The sequence below is a fragment of the Archocentrus centrarchus genome, chromosome 14, assembly GCF_007364275.1.
Source record: "Archocentrus centrarchus isolate MPI-CPG fArcCen1 chromosome 14, fArcCen1, whole genome shotgun sequence".
In the NCBI taxonomy this organism is placed as follows: domain Eukaryota; kingdom Metazoa; phylum Chordata; class Actinopteri; order Cichliformes; family Cichlidae; genus Archocentrus; species Archocentrus centrarchus.
The window spans coordinates 19,543,840-19,562,973 of record NC_044359.1 but is presented as its reverse complement, the minus strand read 5'-3'; the positions used below and the strand labels follow the sequence as shown (position 1 = coordinate 19,562,973).

Below are 19,134 nucleotides of genomic sequence, written 5' to 3'. Positions count from 1 at the left end.
AAACTTCCAGAAACTGAAGAGGTAAGGTAAGCATGTTTTTGACATGCATTTCAAAGTAGCAGTAATGTATTTATGTAATAACCAGTTAATTAGATGAGATGATTGAGTGTTAAGACAGCATTAGTCATCGTTTTATGTAAAAAAAATTGTGCGCCTCATTCCTTGTTGAAGCCTTCTTATTGCGCCTCACCGTGTTAGCTCATGTAAATCTCTTTAAGTTCAAAGTCGACAAAGCTGACATTAAATGAATCCCAAAGACACCTTAAAAAGCCGAGGACGTAATTTTATATTATGCAGATGTAATATAGGTGAAACAGTTGGCACGGGCTGCCATTCATAACATGAAGAAAATAAAACGCAATGCGGAAGAGTCCCGAAAAATGTCCAATTAAACCCATTTTTACTCCGCTTTTTTAATATAGACCTTAACCAAATATAGCAGGGAAGTCAATAAATTCCTTTTACCAAGCACATGGCACATGATAATACGAAAGAAGTCCTTCGTAAAACAGGAAGAAATTTGCGGCATGACCTGGCTCCCATGGGCGGTGCTCCGCCTGACGGTTGAGGTGTGAGGAGCGGAGGATAGCAAGGAATAGGTTTATAACAATAAACCAGGGATACCTGCAGAAGGGCACTGGGGAGAGAGAGGACAAAGAGCAAACACACGGCATATTAGTGCAAATTTAGGGGGGTGTCTGTCTGCTGAACCCAAACTGGGAGCTGGTTCTACAGGAGAGGGAACTGGTAGCTCCACCTACCATTCTACTTTTCAAAATTCAAGGAACTGCCAAGTAAGCCTTCACTAAATATATGGGGCATTGTATGTTAGAAACATGATAATGCTGTGGGAAATATGATTGCTATAATAATAGTTATTATTAATAGCACTCTTGCTGCAGCTGGAATTAACATGCATGGGCTGTTTCAGCATTTTTCTCTCTAGACCTAATATTCCTGTTTTTAACATTATTTTCCATGGGAATGTAGGTAGCTCCAAAACCACAATCACAAAACAATGCAGGAGTCGTCCATCCATCCATCCATTTTCTTCTGATAATCCAGTTCGGGGTCACAGTGGGTCTGGAGCCTATCCCAGCTGTCACAGAGCAAGAAGCAGGGTACACCCTGGACAGCTCACCGTTCTGTCACAGGGCTAACACACAGAGACGGACAAACTGGTCAGCCTAACATGCATGTCTTTGGACCGTGGGAGGAAGCCAGGAGTAGACACAGGGAGAACATGCACACTCCACGCAGAACGGCCACAGCTGGCCAGTGGTCTTCTTGCTGTGCTAACCCCTGCATCACTGTTCCACCCAGTGCAGGGGCCAGTGTCAAAATATTTACAATACAGTCTTTTGTGGCTGTTACTTGCTTTGCTCAAGATGTTTAAAGGAAATTTGTATCATTTTTGTTTGACAGGGTAATGGGTTGAATAAGCAAGAGTAGAAAGATTAATATCTGTCTTGTTTTTTCCAGACACACAACAATAAAACACAAGGTGATCGCTGTTGTTTACTGACCCTCTGCCTGAAATTATGACTGACATCGATGAAGCGATGGCCACGCTGTCAGGCAGCTCATCCATTGGGGATGCAGCGTCTGGAAGACAGGGAAGTGGGCTTGAGGAGGAGGAAGATGAGGATGAGGACCTCTACTACATTCCTGAAAGAAGACCTTCACTTGACCTGGGGCCGACTCCAATGGATACAACCCACTGGTATGGAGAAATGAAGGTTCCTCTGCTCCTCTCACTCTAACAGTGTATTTTTTATAGAAAGTAGTGAAAATGCTTTTGAAGTATATAAAAATCGTCCAATCTTTTAGATGATTTTGGCAGACCCAAGCTGTGATTTTCTGTAATGTCTTAGGTTACAATACATTAAAAAAATGAGCATTGTTTTGAGCTTGTGTAATAGTAAATTTGCAGTGGCAGCTCAGAGCTTTATTTATTTTGCATATTTGCCACACTTATACGTTTCAGATCATCAAACAAATTTTAATATCAGTCAAAGAACAAATCAAGTAAATACAAAATACAGTTTTTAAATGACAATTTCATTTATTAAGGGGAAAAAAGCTATCCAGACCTACTGGCCCTTTGTGAAAAAGTAATTGCCCCCTTAATTTATTACATACCCCCAACATGTAATAAATGTGCGGACACTGTTGGCACATCTGGGCCACGCACTGTGGGCGTGTTTGCTGTTTAACTGGTTGTGCCACCCATGGCAGCAAGAACCACAATCAAGCATTTGTGATAAGTGACAACGAGTCTTGTTTTAATTCAGCTTTTCATTGACCTCCAAGATAAGTCGTCAGTGCGTTTTTGGAGTAATTTGAATAGGACGGCCACTCCTGGGAAGGTTCACCACTGTTCTAAGTTTTCTCCATTTGTGAATAATGGCTCTCACTTTGGTTTGCTGGAGTCCCAAAGGCTTAGAAATGGTTTTGTAATCCTTTCCAGACTGATAGATGTCAGTGACTTTGTTTCTCAGCTGTTCTTGAGTTTCTTTAGATTGCGACATGTTGTGGTGTTTTTTTGAGATCTTTTATCTGACATTGTCAGACAAGTTCTATCCATCCATCCATTCTCTTCTCTTCCACCATCTGGCCTTTCTGTGTGGAGTTTCCATGTTCTCCCCGTATTTGTGTGGGTTCTCTCTGGGTTCTCTGGTTCATTCTTTTAATTTTTAGTTCACTAACAATGCACATAGATAAATACTCAGTTGTAGTACATTTGGAGATAACTAATCTTCTGATTAAAAACCCTGCTAGCTTTTACAAGAAACTGTCAATTGATCACAAAAGTGTAAATGCCAGAGACTAAAGAGAAAGAATGGCCAGCATCACTAAGGGGGCAAATTTTGCTGGCTGAGTGGCCAGGTCACACCTCTAGGTGTGTGTGGCTGTGCTGAGTGGGGGGTTTTCCCCACACAGTTGTGGTTTGTTGGATGAGAATTTGAGGCAAAATAGTGCACTTTATGAATCAGCAGCTTTTCAATAAACCACATTTTTCGGACATAGTATTGAGAGATATTTGCTGACAAGGACGTGAACTCTAGAAATATTGGAAACTCCAGTTCTTGATTGCGTTATTGCTTGGCTGTTACAGTGCGTTGGCGGGATTCTCGGTCTGCGTCTTTGGCCGGCTTTTCCTATGCTGCGTCACACTTTCTGAGTCTTAGTAGAGTCATTCCAAAGAAAGCTTTTCCATCACACATCATAATTGCACATCATAATTGCTCTACATTTCTAGTTTGAATACCTTGGACTTGATTTCCTTCATTTCATGAGTGAGTAAAAGCACTAAAATCATAACGGACTGCTTATTTTGCATGTTGTCTGGAACCCTTTGCTTGTTATGTGGCCACTAAATAACTAAAAACAAATCTTGATATTCTACCATTCTTATTTTTTTCAGGCATTATGTGGACCAGGCCTTGTCTCCAGCTGAGAGCTACAACACAATGACAAGTGAGGACTCAGACAAAATGGAAGAAGAGGACAACTTTTTCACAAGGTGCAAACATGTCAAGTCAGCTTTAATCATAAAGCACATTTAAGAAAGAAAGAAAAAAAAAATTGACTCAGAGTACTTTCCAGTTGAGGTAGACAGTCTAAGTAGCCTATCCAAAATATATACAAGCTTTTTATGCAAGAACTTTTTTTGAGAGGACTGAGTCAAAATAATTCTTGGAAACAGAGTGATACACTTCATTTAAACACAGTTTTGTCTTCCTGGTTTTAGTGTCCGGCGGGACAGAGCAGATTCATACTCCAGCTGTTACTCCATTGACAGCGATGATTGTGAAAAGAAGACTCGCAAGTAAGAAACACGTCTATTGCGCTTGTATATTTTACTGTGTTTGACTGTTTTGAATATTGCAACTAAAATATTTCGACACATTTTCCCGGTGACCTCACTAGGGTCAAGACCAAAGAAGATGTCTCTGAATCTTCTGACACACACACGATAAATGAAAACATAAATCAAAATAGGCATCCGTCTCTAACAGTTGCATTCACTTTCAAGGTCAGTTTATGTTCATTTGCCTTTGTGCATTATTTTTGACAAAAATAAATGCTGCATAGATAGAATCCACTAAATTTGCCTGCTGTTTTGAATTTAGGCTATCTCAAAAACCCTTGGACAGCTGTCAGAGTTCGAACTTATGGCATTCAAAAGGATGCTGTGGAAGTATTACCCACAGTCGTTCAGCACTCCTCCTCAAGGCATGGACATAGTGGACCTCGTGGACCGCTTACTCGAGTGTTACACCCTCGAAGTATCTTTACATATCACCAAAACCCATCTGGCCGAAATGGGGAAAAACAAGCTGGTTGACCGTCTCGACACTTTGTGCCTCCGAAGTAAGTACCTTTGAGCCTGTCTTAATGTCTTGGTTAATTTCACCTTAATGAAAGCAATGGATGATCTTCTTCATGTATACACATTTTCTTTTTTTTTCAGATGAAGTACGTTACGATTTAGCTGAGTCTCTGAGGAAGATATACGGTGAAGTGTGTGAGGATTCTGGCGGTGAGAAGAGGCCCTTTGATGATGTCTACACTACTCTCAACATTACTTCCACGTGTGACAATGGCCCGAACATCGAACACGAGGTCTTGAAAATAGAAAAGCTGAACAGCAACCAGGACCATCCCAAGCAGCTTTCTACTTCAGATTTCTTAACGCCTTCATCTGTGGAGTCGAGCTCGAGGTTTATATTGCTTACTGGCCTGGCGGGATCTGGGAAATCTATGGCAGTGAGAAAGTTAGTCCTGGATTGGATTGAAGAGCGAGCGCACCAGCACGTGAATTTCATGTTTCCTTTGCCGTTCAGAGAACTCAAACAGTTTGAGGGCTCAAGACTTTCCTTAGCAGACATAATAAAAAAACTCTACCCAGCAACAGAAAAATTGAGACATGAGGATTACAAGTGCGATGAATGCCAAATGATGTTTGTCTTTGATGGTCTAGATGAGTACAACTGGAAGATTGACTTTGAAAACACAGAGCTTCTTAGTGACCCCACAGATCCCAGCACTCTGAAGGTCATCGTGGTCAACGTCATGAGAGCGAGGCTGCTTTACCGTGGCCTGTTCCTGGTCACTACTCGGCCATATGTACGCGCCTGTGTCCCATGGGATGCACGTTACGATGAGATAGAAGTGCTTGGTTTCTGTGACCCTCAAAGGGAGGAGTACTTTAAGAAGAGGTTTAAGGATCCAAATCAAGCATCTCGAGTTGTTGAATATGTGAATTCTCTCAAAACCCTCCGCATCATGTGCCACCTGCCCTTGTTCTGCTCAATAGTGGCTGATGAGTGCCAGCGCATATTTAAAGAAAATGGGACACAGGCAGAGCTGCCAAAGAGCATCACCTACATGTACACAAAGCTGTTGCTTGCACTCCTACGTCAGCATCGCAGATTAAGAGCTCCAGATATCAGCCCGGATAAAGAGAGAGACTTTGTTATGAAACTGGGAAAGCTGGCCTTCACAATGCTGGAACAAGACCGGTTCCAGATCTCCCAGATGGACTGGAAAGAAAATGATATCAGTGATCAGGAGGCAGTGCCTTACACAGGCTTGTGCACACAGTATGTCATAAAGCCATATGTCCTGTTCCACGAGAATGTCTTGAGCTTTATCCACCCCACCATGCAGGAGTACCTGGCTGCTCTTTATGCAGTTCTTACCTTCACGAACCACGGGAAGAATGTTTTTGAGGAGAAACTGAAAAACAAGGTCAAGGGGATCTTCAAGGGGCACACAGGCTCAGAGCTGTACAAGGAGGCTGTGGACAGGAGCCTGCAGTGTGAGAATGGCAGATTGGACATTTTCCTGCGTTTCCTGTTTGGAATGGCACATAAAACCAACCAGGAACTTCTCCAGCCCTTCTTCACCTCTTCCTTAAAGTGGCCAGCTTCCACTGAAGATGCTGCTGCTCTGATCAGGAAGAGAATGAGAGACAGTCAGAATCCCGACAGGAATATAAACTTGCAGCGCTGCTTGGCTGAGCTGGGGTTACGATCATCAGGCTCACTGTCCAGTTTATCTGACTGTTAAACACTGATGACTGTGTAAAATTATTCAAGTCAAGGTCTTCACTGAATTCAAATAGCACAAACTTTACATTGTCACAACATATGATCACTGTTGAACCAGTGCAAACACTATTGAGAGTTTAAGGGCTTTAGTGCTTATTTTTAGAGCTTTAAAGTAGCCCGATGTAACAAAGGTGTGAAAACAGAAGACTTTAAAGAAGCAGGGTGGTGTGATGTCATGTTGGATTTAGAAAAGGTCTGAAATTAAGGTTTCTTCCATAGGGAGCGTGTTTTCGCTTGTTTTTACACAATGCATATACAATCAAAGGTTTTTGATATGCATATTTGTTTGTTAATTGTGGGTGTGTGTTGCTGCTGCTGTTGTGCCTGACGTGGCTTTGTCTAAAAAAGTAATTGAACTTTTTAAGTGTGCTTAAATAAAAACATAACATTATTGTCAGCCTAAATTGTGACAAAGTTGACAAAAGTCTCAAATCTGACTAATGCTTTTACATGTTCATTCCAGCTGCATGAATTATTTAGTTATTCATGCAGTAATTACACTTAAGGAGTTATTTTATAGTTTAGTCTACATAACTAGAATGAACATGGACTCTAATGCCTGTAGCTTAAATCACTATAAATACATCAGCCTGGAAGTTTTCTTTTTATAGTTGGACTCAAAATATTTGCATAATTTCTTGTGAATCTGCTTCAGGTAACAATATAAGGTCTGCTTACATTTCATTAGCAACTATTAACTAACAGCTTGAACTCAAATACAGAAATAATGTTAATACCTCTTTTTTTTTCCCCAAGTGAAGATTAAAGGAGCTGCTATATATCAATGAAAAAAAATACATCAGGCCCCAAACTAAACAGAGCTGACGAAAGGCTGAACCGGTTTGCTGACCTCTGCTGTACAGGCTGTAGAAATACTCTAATATTATTAGAAAGAGTCAGTGCCCATGACCGCGGAAGAAAATGGAGAGTGAGAGAGTGCTTGGTTTATTTCAGTATGAATAACAGTAAATCTCAAAGGAAACAGAGTTGCAGCAGTCTTATGATTGGTTTAAAAGTATACAAATTTAATTTTGACTTTTTTTTAATAGCAAGCACTGGGATGATACACAGGCATAGAAAACGTTTTAGCATTTAACTGATGAAACACTCAGTATACATTCTGAAGTCAAAGCCAAGTGAGGTGGAGTCTTCTAAATGACTACTGTAGATTAGTTTACCACAGTTATAACTAGAGCACATTCAGTTCGACATCAGATAGTACCTCTGGATGTTTGTCAGATTCATACACGGAGAGCATTCGAATGACCCCCAGCAGCTATTGGCTTCACCTTTGAGTTGGTTCATTGGAATCATTTTTCTGCTTTTGCTGGTCTGACTGAAGCCCAGTTGTTGCACATTTCTTCATTCAGTTTCTCAGCAGAGTTCATCCACACATTTCCACACAAAAGTAATACATTAAAATGCTGACATGTAATATTGATTCTGGACAGATATGAGTTATATCACAAGATAGAGCACAGAAAACAATTTTTTGCAGCACTGTCATTTAGTATCTTCTGTCATTCACCACTCCTGCCACTTGTTGCTGTTAATGTAACGCGCTTTAGCGCCATTCCCACAGTATTTGTCACAACGCACGTGAAGTTGGATTTGAGGTCCTCAGGTGTGATGTTCTTCAACACCAAACTCTTCTGAAGGATTGTACCCTCCTCTAAAGTTGATCTAAAGAAAACAGCCATTACAGCCCAGCCACAGACTCTTTTAATTGTGCTTAAACAGCATATACATTATGCTCTGTTAGTGTCCAGTTTAAGTGTAAATAAAATACTCACTCATTTGATTCCGTCATCCTGTTGCTGCTGGGTGTGTCTTCGGGGAAGGTGTCGTTGACAAGCCAGTAGATGAGCGTCACATCATCCTCGCAGTTTGATAAGGCATCACAGTGAAGCACCAGCAGTGCACCTGGGAGGCAGAACATATCCGTGCAGGAAGCACTTAAGAAAGACTTCACAGCAACACAGCCTGTTGTATCAAATGACACTTGATGCATTACCTGGATGAGTTTGTATTTGGACAAAGTCTGGCCCAATTATCGCTGGAGAGTCATCTTCAGAAACTGCAAAACACACAGAAGTTAGAAAATAAATAAATAATCTTACTGTGCAAAAATAAATTTTATACCACATAAATATCCCATACCTGGAAGTCCATCTGCAAGCAGCAGACACAGAGATCCCAATACTGTTTGAGACACACAAAATGTTCACAACCAAATATAATGCAAAGAAAACAAATGGTTTTGTATCATAATCAGTTCTTACCTTTGACAGCAGATAAGAGCTTCATATCGATCCCTCCAGTTTGAGCCTTTTGCTGTTTCTGGTCACTATATATTTACTTCCCCATAGGGAAGTAAATAATAATGGGGATTTCCTCACAAAGTAACCTTCTTGGTTATTTGGTAATATAAAAACACTTTGCATAAATGAGACATGATGACTAATTTAGCCTCCTTATTTGTCATAATATCATCCAGCAGGCTTGGCTTTAAATGAAAGGTGCACCTCAAAGATGCACGGATAAAACACGTGATTGAAATCAAACGGCATTTATTAACCAATCTTGATCAAAACCTTGAAAACAAAATGATCACATTTGGCCTGGTTATACACAGTCCTTTTACCATTTAAGCTGGTGGTGAGTTGAAGAAACGGACCCTAAAAATTCCTTTTATGTAGAAACATTACCAACCATCATCTTCCAGCAAGTTTGGGCTTTGATCCACATACAGTACAGGAGACCATGGATTGAACATACCATGTGAAAATAAAACCGTCACCATCTGTCAAAGGATCATTCTGGGATGTTTCTCTTTCTAATTCAAAATCAAATTTAGTTTGAATAATTTGATCGTTTTAGTCAAATTACAAACTCCATCGTAACTCTGACTTGTTATTTTAGGACGCTCCAATTTAATTCCCATGTTTTTGCTTACTTTATTATGGCTACACTCATAGTTTTGACTTTAATTTGCCTCACTTATCGGAATCATCTAAGACTTGAGCTGCTACACCAAAACAATGCAAAATTTAATTTTAGCACCCACATACACTGAGACACTGGATAAAGGTCAAACCCAGTGACTCTTTTGCTACTTTGGTAAGGATGGGCAATTCCCTGAAAACAATGAGTACATTAAGGATTCCAGTAACGCTAAAATGTAGGAGGTATTCTGTCTGCAAGTATGAGTAGCACTTTCCGACCTATGATGACAATTTCCCTGCCCATAAGGCATATGACTGCCTTTATGAAACTGGTACCGCTTGTGGTCAAAATACATAATCATAACCGAGCAGGAATCATAAAGTAGATGCAAAATGAATGTCCATGGATACAGAGTTCATCTATTTGGGAATACCAAGAAGCAAATATTCATTATTTATTACTCATGTTTGATTACCATCAAACACGAGGATGACACATTCCAGCATGATCCTTTAACTACATTTTAACACTGGCCTGGATGGTTATACACAATCCTTTTACCATTTAAGCTAACATAAATTAGTAAAAGCCCCTCTAATGATTTCAAGATCCGCTTTACTAGGCCATGAGATGCACAGACCAATCGTTAAGATGTAACTGTGAACAGACATCCAATTTTAGATTACTAATAAAATTCAAATAAACTGCAAATACAGATATGTGCCTATAAATATGTACAAAAAGTATAGACACTTTTTATTGGTGTTTTAGTTCAATGTTAGGCCCTCAGTCTTTAGAGCCAGTGCATATCTTCTCCACATGGCAGGTATGTCCGTTTCTGCCAGTCGCCGGCTACTCCAGACCCAGGATGTAGTTGATACCCTGCACAAAACCAATAATAACAGGCTGCCAGGCCACCAAGTACCGAAGCCAGTCTAAAAGTTGTCCATACATCACATGCGGCCTTTCCCAGCTAGAATTTAAATGGTTAAGGAATCAGAAATGGTAAATAAATAGAGGCTAATAAAGGGATCAACATTTAGCCCCAGTGATGATGCATCATGAGGAGGCAGAAACCTCCATCAGCTCCTGAGAAAGCATCATTATATGAATTTGTCAGTTATTTAATAGTCTTTCCAAGCCACAAAAAGGAACAGGAACCTCATTTACGTCTTTTGCTTTAAATAGCCTGGACACATAATTCTGAATAACTTCTACCTGTGACTTGGTATAATTGGGTTTCAGTGCTTTGTTACAGCTCATCTGTCATCCTTAAGTTTGGACTTGAAAGCACATTCAGAATGTTTGCCCTCCTCTTTGCAGGGTAGGAATCAGGCTATTTAGTTAAGAAAAAGTTAAGAAAAAAAAACTAATGCAGACATAATCACAGAATAAAAAGGATACGGGTTGCTGAACATCCTCTTCAGATCCACCTTCTCTTTGCAGTATGGGCACATCTGCTTCTTTCCGACGATACACCATCCTCTTATGCAGAATTCGTGGAACCTGGTTTTGAGTTAAGGCTCACTGTAGCACCAGGTATCAAATACTGAATACTCTGACAACTTTGAATGTGCATTCAACATTAATGCACTAATATAAATCAAAAGGGCAACATTTCAAGTGGTATTGAATTATTTATATAAAAACAACCACAGTGGTAAAATTTAAGGAAAAAAAAAAAAGATTACTTCCTAAGCTGGTTTAAATACTGACAGCACTGCACTGTAGGGCCCTTGTGCTACACTGTTAAACACATATTTACAAATGCAAAACCTTTTTTGTGGGGATTTTTTTTTTCTTAAATTGCTGGTATTTATTTTAATGCTGGAGTGGATAATCCAGATTTGGTAGATCTTTTTGCAAATTATAACAGTAACAAGGACAATAGGAAATTTTAAACAAAATTTTCACTAGGAAGTTCATTTCCTGTAAAGAACAAATTAGACAAAATGTCAAACTTTAGTTATTAAAAAAATATGCATCCTAAAGAGTTGCAATACAATTTTTTTTTCGTATCTGCTCGGTACACATCATCAGTTTAATGAAGATTAACACCGAACTGTACATGAATGTAAATCTAAGTTGATTTATTAAAACAAACAGTGAAATGGAGTTGCGTGTTATTTACAACGTACTCAGAGCAGACAATAACAATCCTGGGGGAAGTAACATGCAGCCATCAACACTCTGACATAAAGGTCAAGTTAACCCTGGCAATTCCTCTTTGGGTTGTTGACTGAGTACACAGTGTATTTCCATACAGACCCATGACTGTAGCGAGCTACACGTTCCATTTCATTTATAGAGATGGAATTCTCTATCACGTATCTGAACTTCTCTTTCACTGATAAGCAGTTATTAACATGAAAATATGTCGATAAATGTGGCAGGAAGGATACACATGGTTGCAGGATAATCGATATGTGTTCTCAATAATCCCCTCCTCACTAACATCTACAAGGATGGGCTGACCGCACACAGCACAGATGTTATCGGAGAGGTGCTTGGTTGGCATGCCAGATGCACTGTAATACTGAAGAAAAAACAAAAAGGCAAAATTAAATTTTAGGTTACAGCCAAGAGAAAACATTCAGTGTTTCAAATCTGTGCACTTACCCCAATGGTTGAAGCCATGAAGTCTGCACACATCTCTGCAAAGTCCCTTCCCAGGACCCCGTAGTACAGGCCATAGAAGAGAAGTGAGACACCAAAGTCCATGGCATCCTCTGGCTTTATCCTGGACAGAGAATGCACAGTATCAAATTAATGGCTCTATCCTATAATAGTGCAGCTGAAATCAATGTGAACTTCAGTTTAGTCTATAGGACAGATGCCTGCTTTACATTTTTAGTCAAAGACTAATGTGTTACTGCCGTGCTAATATACATTTTCAAAGCTTAGTTGTTTTTTTTGTTTGTATGTTTTTTTTTGCTCACTTTATTTATTATTCGATCTGACCAAGCTAAAATTCAAAATGGCTAAAAATCTTCTCTCTTCTGATGATCACAGGACATGAAATCTTAATCAGTGATGTTTCCAAGTATGACGACTGGAAGTCTGAATTTGAGTTTGTAAAATTATGCATCTGTAGCATTTTCACTTTAATTAGTTTAAAAACTGACAAATTGTGACCCTATTTGACATACAAAAGTAACATCTGATAAGTTACTTAGATTTTTAACCTTTTTAAACCTTTAACCTTTGTTACAAAGGTTACCTTTATCTGTTTCCCCCCAAAATACAATATAGAAGCACAGAGAGAAAAAAAAACTAAACAAAACAAAAAACATACACAATAACAAGCTTTAAACAAAAAAAAAATTAATTAATTAAAAAAAAAAAAAAAAAAAAAAAAAAAAAAAATCAATGGAATAATCTGAATGCATTACTGGGGGATCCATGACATATCCTTAAATGACATAGCCAAAATTAACAACTTTCACTTCCTGAAAATTGCAAAACTGTGACTCAGAACAGACTATGGATGACATTTTCCTATGAGAGCAGTGTATTGTGAAACTAATCACATGTTTGTAATTTACTTGTCACAGTTTACTGCTAGTGGCAGTGGGTAGGCATTCGCCTTACAGCCAGAGGGTTGCTGGTTCGAGCCCTTGTCCCTGTGCTGCGTTGTGTCCTTGGGCAAGACACTTAAAAACCACATTGCCTAACAGCAGCGCCAGTCTCTGGCTGCATGACCGCAGATGCTCATCTCTGGATGAGTGGAATGATCATTTCGTTGTGTGCCTTGTGCGCACAATGACAATGAATTGAATCTAATCTAATTTATATACACACAGTGGGGGAAATTATTTGATCCCTGCTGAATTTGTAAGTTTGCTCACTGACAAAGAAATGAACAGTCTAATTTTTATGGTTCTTTCATTTTAATGGAGAGAGACAGTATATCAACCAAAAAAAAAAAAAACCCAAACACATTATGTTAAAGTTATAAATTGATTTGCATGTCATTGAGTTAAATAAGTGTTTGATCTCCAAGCAAAAATTCACCAGATTTGCACACATCTCAGGATGGCTTTTGGTCCACTCCTCTTTACAGAAAACCTCAAATTCCTTTAGTTTTCTTGGCTGACGCTTGGCTACTTGAAGCTTTAGCTCCCTCCACAGATTTTCTATAGGACTGAGTTAATCTGCTTCTTCTTTAGCCACTCCTTTGTTGCCTTGGCAGTATTTTTTGGGTCACGCTGGAAGAACCATTCACAACCCATCTTCAGTGTTCTGGTTGAAGGAATTGGTTCTTATCCGAGATTTTATGGTACGTGGCCCCTCAATGCAGTGAGTTATCCTGTACCCTTTGCAGAATGTTTCCACCTCCATGCTTGACTGTGGAGATGGTGTTCTTTGGGTCATACTCATTTCTCTTCCTTCAAACACGGTGGGTCAAACTGATGCCAAAGAGCTCGATTTTGGTTTCATCTGACCACAGGACCTTCTCCTGAGGGGAACTGACAGTCATTTCTTCCATTTCACCTCCTCACCAAGCTTCTTGCTGATGGTCTTGTAGCCCATGCCAGCCTTGTGCAGGTCTAGGCTTGTCCCTGATGTCCTTTGAAAGCTCTTTGGTCTTGCCCACGGTGGTGGAGAGGTTAGAATGGAAGAAATGTGATCTGTGGACAGGTGTGCTTTATACACATAAGGAGTTGAGATCAGGACTATCTGTAACTGAATGATTGATTGTAATCTGTGTGCCACATGGGCACACAGACAATCTGTGGGAACCAGAATTCTGGCTGAATCAACACTTACTTCACTCAATGACATGCAAATCAATTTTTAACTTTTAGGTAATGTCATTTTTCTGGATTTCGGTTGATATTAAAATTAAACCACTATAAAAATGAGAGACTCTTCATTTCTTTGTAAATGAGCAAAGTTAAAAATTCTGAAGGGGATTGAATAATTATTTCCCCCACTGCACACCCAAGCCCTGTTAAAGAAGGCAGGGTCAACAGACTCAAACTGATGTTTTTGCTACCAATCCTAATAGGTCCACAGCTGATGAAAGAGGAAACACATCAAAGGCGTCCCAGTCTCACAAACATGGACGGTGTACAGATTTTATTCTGAGCTAAAGATGAATGCTTGATATGAAATTTTTTCAGGACTGAGATCATAATCCAAATATCTTCACACCATAAATGTTGGTGACATTCTTTAACCCCAGTGCATGCTGTGCTTCACCATATAAATTAGCTTAAACCCAATCAGAGATTGACAAATTCAAAGAAAGAAAGCAAAAGGAAAATGGATTAACAAGGCTAAACAGTATCCTCTAGTGGCAGCCAAGTGATAAATGATGCATCCAGCCAATTACCGTATTTTCCGGAGTATAAGTCGCACTTTTTTTCATAGTTTGGCTGGGGGTGCGACCTATACTCCGGAGCGACGTATATGTGACATTTATAACACATGAACCAAAATACTCCAGCCACTTGACATCTCCGTGAACTGCAGCTTTAAGGCAGTCTTGCGTAACCTGTGGGCGCAGTGGATGGAGAGCACAGCTTAACGGCAACTGGGAGAATGCGCCACCCAACTTTCCTGGAAGTCATTGGATGGATCAAGAAAACATGGGCTTCAGTGACAAACCATCCTGTTGGGATTCAGAAAGGCTGGAATAATTGGAACTGCAGCTGACGACGAGTCTGACTAACGCGACACAGAAGAGGAAGCGGCGCTTCGTCTACGGAGTGTACGGAATTGTTTAGAAGTGACACCGAGGATGAAGAATTCAATGGATTGATGGTTTGGTTAACTTGTTAGTATGTTCTTTATGCTATGGTTATCTGAATAACTTAATGTTACGTTAACATACTGTAGCGATTCTCTTAGTTAGAGAGCGTGTTGATGTTGTGGGATTTCGGACTGTTCGGGAGGTTCGTGAAGGCAGCATGGAGAGAGAGAAAAAGACCGAGAGCTTGCCTGTGTGTGTGTTGCTGTTCCGCTGTTGTAGTTGTGGTTGGCGTGGCTGTGGCCTACAGCAGCCGTTTTTCTGTTAATAAAGACGACCTTTGTTGTGAATATCGCTGACTTTGGAAGTGTGTTTACAACGTAACAATACCGAACACGTGTTCGTTGTGCGTCATATAGCTGAATGTGCTACGTTAGCATAACGTAGGTGTAACCGTGTTCGTCCTGTTCTTTAATCCATTATTATTTTAAATTGCCGTTCAAGATGGAATTTGTGCTCTGAGTCTCGGATTCTATCAACCCCCCCCCCCCAAAAAAGTGCGACTTATAGTCCAGTGCGACCTATATATGTTTTTTTCTTCTTTATTATGCATTTTTTGGCTGGTGCGACCTATACTCCGGAGCGACGTATAGTCCGAAAAATACGGTACACAGAACCTCATCCATTTGAAATAAAAAGTTACATGTTACACTGAAAAACTACTTCTATAGTCTGAAATTTGAATGTTTTTAACTCGGTTTTTAACTAGTAGTGTAATATCAACTGATATTTTTGGAAAAATTGCATTGAAGTACAATACATACCTGAATATTAGGTTAATACCAAAAAGTGTAAACATGACGACAGTGTAGCCAACTATTCCTGTGGCGTAGCTGATTTTATACAGGAGGAGGAACCACTTATACACCAACCTACAAAAACCAAAGAACTGAGTCAGAATATATCAGGACAAGAGGAATGCATCCATTTACAGGAATGTGTGAGGATAAACAATGATTTTACCTTGGTGTGGTGCAGGCCAGAGGCTTGCGAGTAGCACGGTAGGAAATGTATGCTGTGATGACAGAGAAGACAAACCATGTGGTCAGGAACCTCCACCAGTGAAGTTTGGTAGTAAAGTAGAGAGGAACTACCCACATCTGGAACAGAGTCACCAACTACAAGACAGCAGAGTGTGCATGTTAGAACAGGCATGTAGATCTGAGATGCAAAGGTACTACCATCAGACATTGTGCAGACACAAAAAACACAAATATATGCAAAATATTATGGATGATGTGGGACAAAATAGAAAATTACAGCATCTCTCTTTGAGAAAACAGGTTTGGATAGAATTATGTATGGAAACTAACTATAAGAATCATAGCTACATTTACTGCACCCATACAGGCTCCATCACTTTCAATTCCCATTACTGCAAACACACACACACACTTCTTGATCCCTGTTGCTATACCAAAAAGTTGTTTTTATTCAAATGCTGCATCTTGAGCATTTGAGCAGCTGTCTTTTGTGCCTTACATTGTATGACTTTGGATGTCTCTGTTTCCATTGCACGAGAACTAGCTGGGCGACGACCAGGGTGACAATGAGGATCAGCACCATCTCTGCGTGCATGGCCTCGTGGCCTTTGTGTTTGGCATGCATTCTTGCATGTTCCACCCTGTGGAAAAATTAAAATCTTATTCAGCAACTGGCAAGCCCGATTAGATTGTGATGCCTTATACCAAACACAAACAAACCCTGCATATTAATGTGTAAAAACTGTTTCAAGATTAGCTCTGCATCCTCAAGTACAAAACATTTTGTTATACGTATTAGTGATCTCCTTGACATAGGTCAGCAGATATACAGATATATCAGTATGGGTGAGTATGTTGTCCGATATCGTCCATTTTTCCTTTCAAAACATTGCATGACATACACTAAAAAAAAAAAAAAAAAAAAAAAAAAAAAAAAGTCTTAAGTAATTCAGAAATGGTGTCATCACATACTTATATAAATTAATATAAATTACACCTCTGACTCCACTTAGGACAACAGTCTTAGCACTATCTGCAGCATAGCTAAGCAGACGGTAGCACCGAGTCAAGCAGGATCATAATGCTAACTAGTTTGTTAAATACATTACTGGTAAGTTAAAAAAAAAAAAACAATCATTTCATCCTTTTCTCTATTCAACACAACTCTACCACAATGTATGCATTAAAATATTGGCTGATATATCAGATTTTTTTCCACTTCCTAAAAATTAGCAATGGCTAAGAATCCAGAATCATGTTAGGAAAATGTATAGATGTGTGGCAAAGACACTAACCTCCACTTCTCTTCTGGTGAAAGCTTGGACACGTCAAACTAAAGAAAGAGAGAGATAAATTCACAAAAATATAAAAACAACAGCTTGTAGAAAATTACTCTCTTACACTCTTAGCTCATATGATAGTGGTCATTAAATCTTAAAATCAGTTTCTTATACTGCTATTAAACAAGTCAGTCTCACCAAACTGCAGCACCGGGCATCACCTTTTACACAGTTGGCTTTAAACCCCTAGATCTTACACTGCATACAAATTATAGAGCAGCTAAAAAAAAAAAAAAAAAAAACTGCCCGGTATGAAACATTTAAGTTTGGTTGAGCAGCAAGATAAAAGACTAATTCAGCCTGAAATACCTATATTTAAACATCAAGAACATTATTAAAATTCACTCATTGTGCTTAGCAGGTACTCCTTCCCATGTTGTTGAGCTTGTTTAACTACTATTCCCTTATTGAAATAAAGCTGCCGGCAAGAGCTGATGATGACTTCTCATTCGTCATCTGCTAAATACCAGCAGGTACATATTTAAGGGTTTGCATCCATGTATTAAACTGTTCTGTTTCCTGTAAATTCTTTGTTAACGTTTGCCTGTTATACATTTAGCGGACGCTTCCATGAAAAAACAACACATTTTAGGTATACATTCCAATCATCAGGTTAATCATACGTTATTCACTCATCAGATTAGTTAATTTACTGTATGTGTTGTTATTTTCACTTCACACACTAAGACATAGTACAAAAATAGGTCAGTGGGCCAACATTAAGGCCCCTGCGGAAAAGTTTCTTTTCAAACCATATACAGTGAAATCATCGGCGAAGGTATTGGTATTTTGTCAGCTAATTGTGATGCCACTTATGCATCACACATCTACCACCAACAGTTCACATGTCAGACTTGAAGAGCTTTTAACACTGACTCGGTTCCCACTGTGACCTTTATCAGTTTATCGTCCGGCTCGGTTAGGTTAGGTTTGCCCAGATCTTTGAAATCCCACCGGAAGTGAGGCGGCCGTTTCTTCTGTCTGACTTGCCACTGACAAACCATTTGGTAACCTTTGACCCTAGCAGCCACATCAGTTTTATCCGTAGAGCTAATAATTCAGATAATCACATATTTCATAGCTCAGGAGCAAATATGAGTGCACAAATCTCTTGTGAAATACAATTTATTAAGAATAACTAACTTTGGTGCTCTGGTGCTATTCTAGCCCCATGAAAGTGACTAGTTTAGCAGTGGTAAATGTGCCCCGTTCTTTTACGCTTGCCCTGTTGCTTTGGCCGAGGAACAGCACAGTACATTTTATGCAGACACCTCTGCTCGGTGAAAGACGGCTAAGTTGACCAGATGCTAGCTACTTACTTACGGGAGGCTAAACCCGTAAGTAGCAGCTAGGTTAGCACCTAGCAATACTCCACAGTTTAAATCTATTTTATCTGACACAGTACGTCGGTGTGGCTCCTTACTCCCACCTGGTTCGGTTCATTGTGATGCTCCAGTCCATGGTCGTGCTCTACACCATCAACCTCCACCTCAAACACCCCAGCCATCTTCGGAGTGCTGCTTTATCGTTCCGGGTCCATTAGCATTAGCGACAAACCGGTCACGTCCGGTCTGTGATATTTTTATTTCTTCAAAATAAAGCTCGGAATCTGTTCCGTATTTATAGCTTCAGCCTTTTGTTGGTCTCTTTTATGTAAAGTCATAGATTAAGATAAGATAAGATACGCCTTACCCCAAAAATTAGGAAAAATCGTTTGTTACAGCAGTTAAAAATTAAGTTCAACAGCTTAAATAATTAGAATAGTATATATAGCTCAATAAAATAAAATATGATATGACAAAGCAAATATAAGGTAAAAACAAACTAAATAAATACAATAAAGTTAAATAAGTAAATTATACAAAAATATAAAATAATTATATAATTATATCAAAAATAAAGTACCTAAAATTCAACAGGATAAATAGGAATTTAAAATGGTGCTGCTCACCACAGCAGATCGTCTCCCACCATCTTATCTCCTTCACTAC

General features: G+C 39.4%; 2 protein-coding genes across 3 annotated transcripts in view; one reads left to right on the top strand and one right to left on the bottom strand.

The window, feature by feature from the left end:
• Positions 1 to 6,657, top strand: part of nlrc3l1 (NLR family, CARD domain containing 3-like 1) — a 6,672-nt gene extending 15 nt beyond the window's left edge. The window contains exons 1-7 of the mRNA XM_030746417.1: positions 1 to 21; positions 1,483 to 1,723; positions 3,428 to 3,526; positions 3,755 to 3,832; positions 3,934 to 4,039; positions 4,137 to 4,377; positions 4,478 to 6,657. The exon at positions 1 to 21 is cut by the window's left edge and continues 15 nt beyond it. Of these exons, the coding sequence (XP_030602277.1) occupies positions 1,542 to 1,723; positions 3,428 to 3,526; positions 3,755 to 3,832; positions 3,934 to 4,039; positions 4,137 to 4,377; positions 4,478 to 6,078 (2,307 nt within the window). The 5' untranslated portion in view covers positions 1 to 21; positions 1,483 to 1,541 and the 3' untranslated portion in view covers positions 6,079 to 6,657. The remainder of the gene's footprint in view (positions 22 to 1,482; positions 1,724 to 3,427; positions 3,527 to 3,754; positions 3,833 to 3,933; positions 4,040 to 4,136; positions 4,378 to 4,477) is intronic.
• A 466-nt stretch (positions 6,658 to 7,123) lies between these two features.
• On the bottom strand, positions 7,124 to 18,720 carry rnf121 (ring finger protein 121). 2 transcript variants are annotated; one of them, XM_030746575.1, is made up of 12 exons: positions 18,573 to 18,720; positions 17,099 to 17,136; positions 16,303 to 16,444; positions 15,784 to 15,938; positions 15,585 to 15,692; positions 11,685 to 11,805; positions 11,468 to 11,601; positions 10,470 to 10,571; positions 8,280 to 10,038; positions 8,134 to 8,196; positions 7,913 to 8,042; positions 7,124 to 7,802 (listed from the first exon to the last, which is right to left on the bottom strand). In XM_030746575.1, the coding sequence occupies exons 1-9, from the start codon at positions 18,648 to 18,650 to the stop codon at positions 9,918 to 9,920; spliced, it is 999 nt and encodes a 332-aa protein (XP_030602435.1). In that variant the 5' UTR covers positions 18,651 to 18,720; the 3' UTR covers positions 7,124 to 7,802; positions 7,913 to 8,042; positions 8,134 to 8,196; positions 8,280 to 9,917. The 2 variants fall into 2 exon arrangements, with proteins under 2 accessions (XP_030602435.1, XP_030602436.1); XM_030746576.1 differs by lacking the exon at positions 18,573 to 18,720 and adding an exon at positions 18,020 to 18,131.
• Between the last annotated feature and the right edge of the window lie 414 nt (positions 18,721 to 19,134).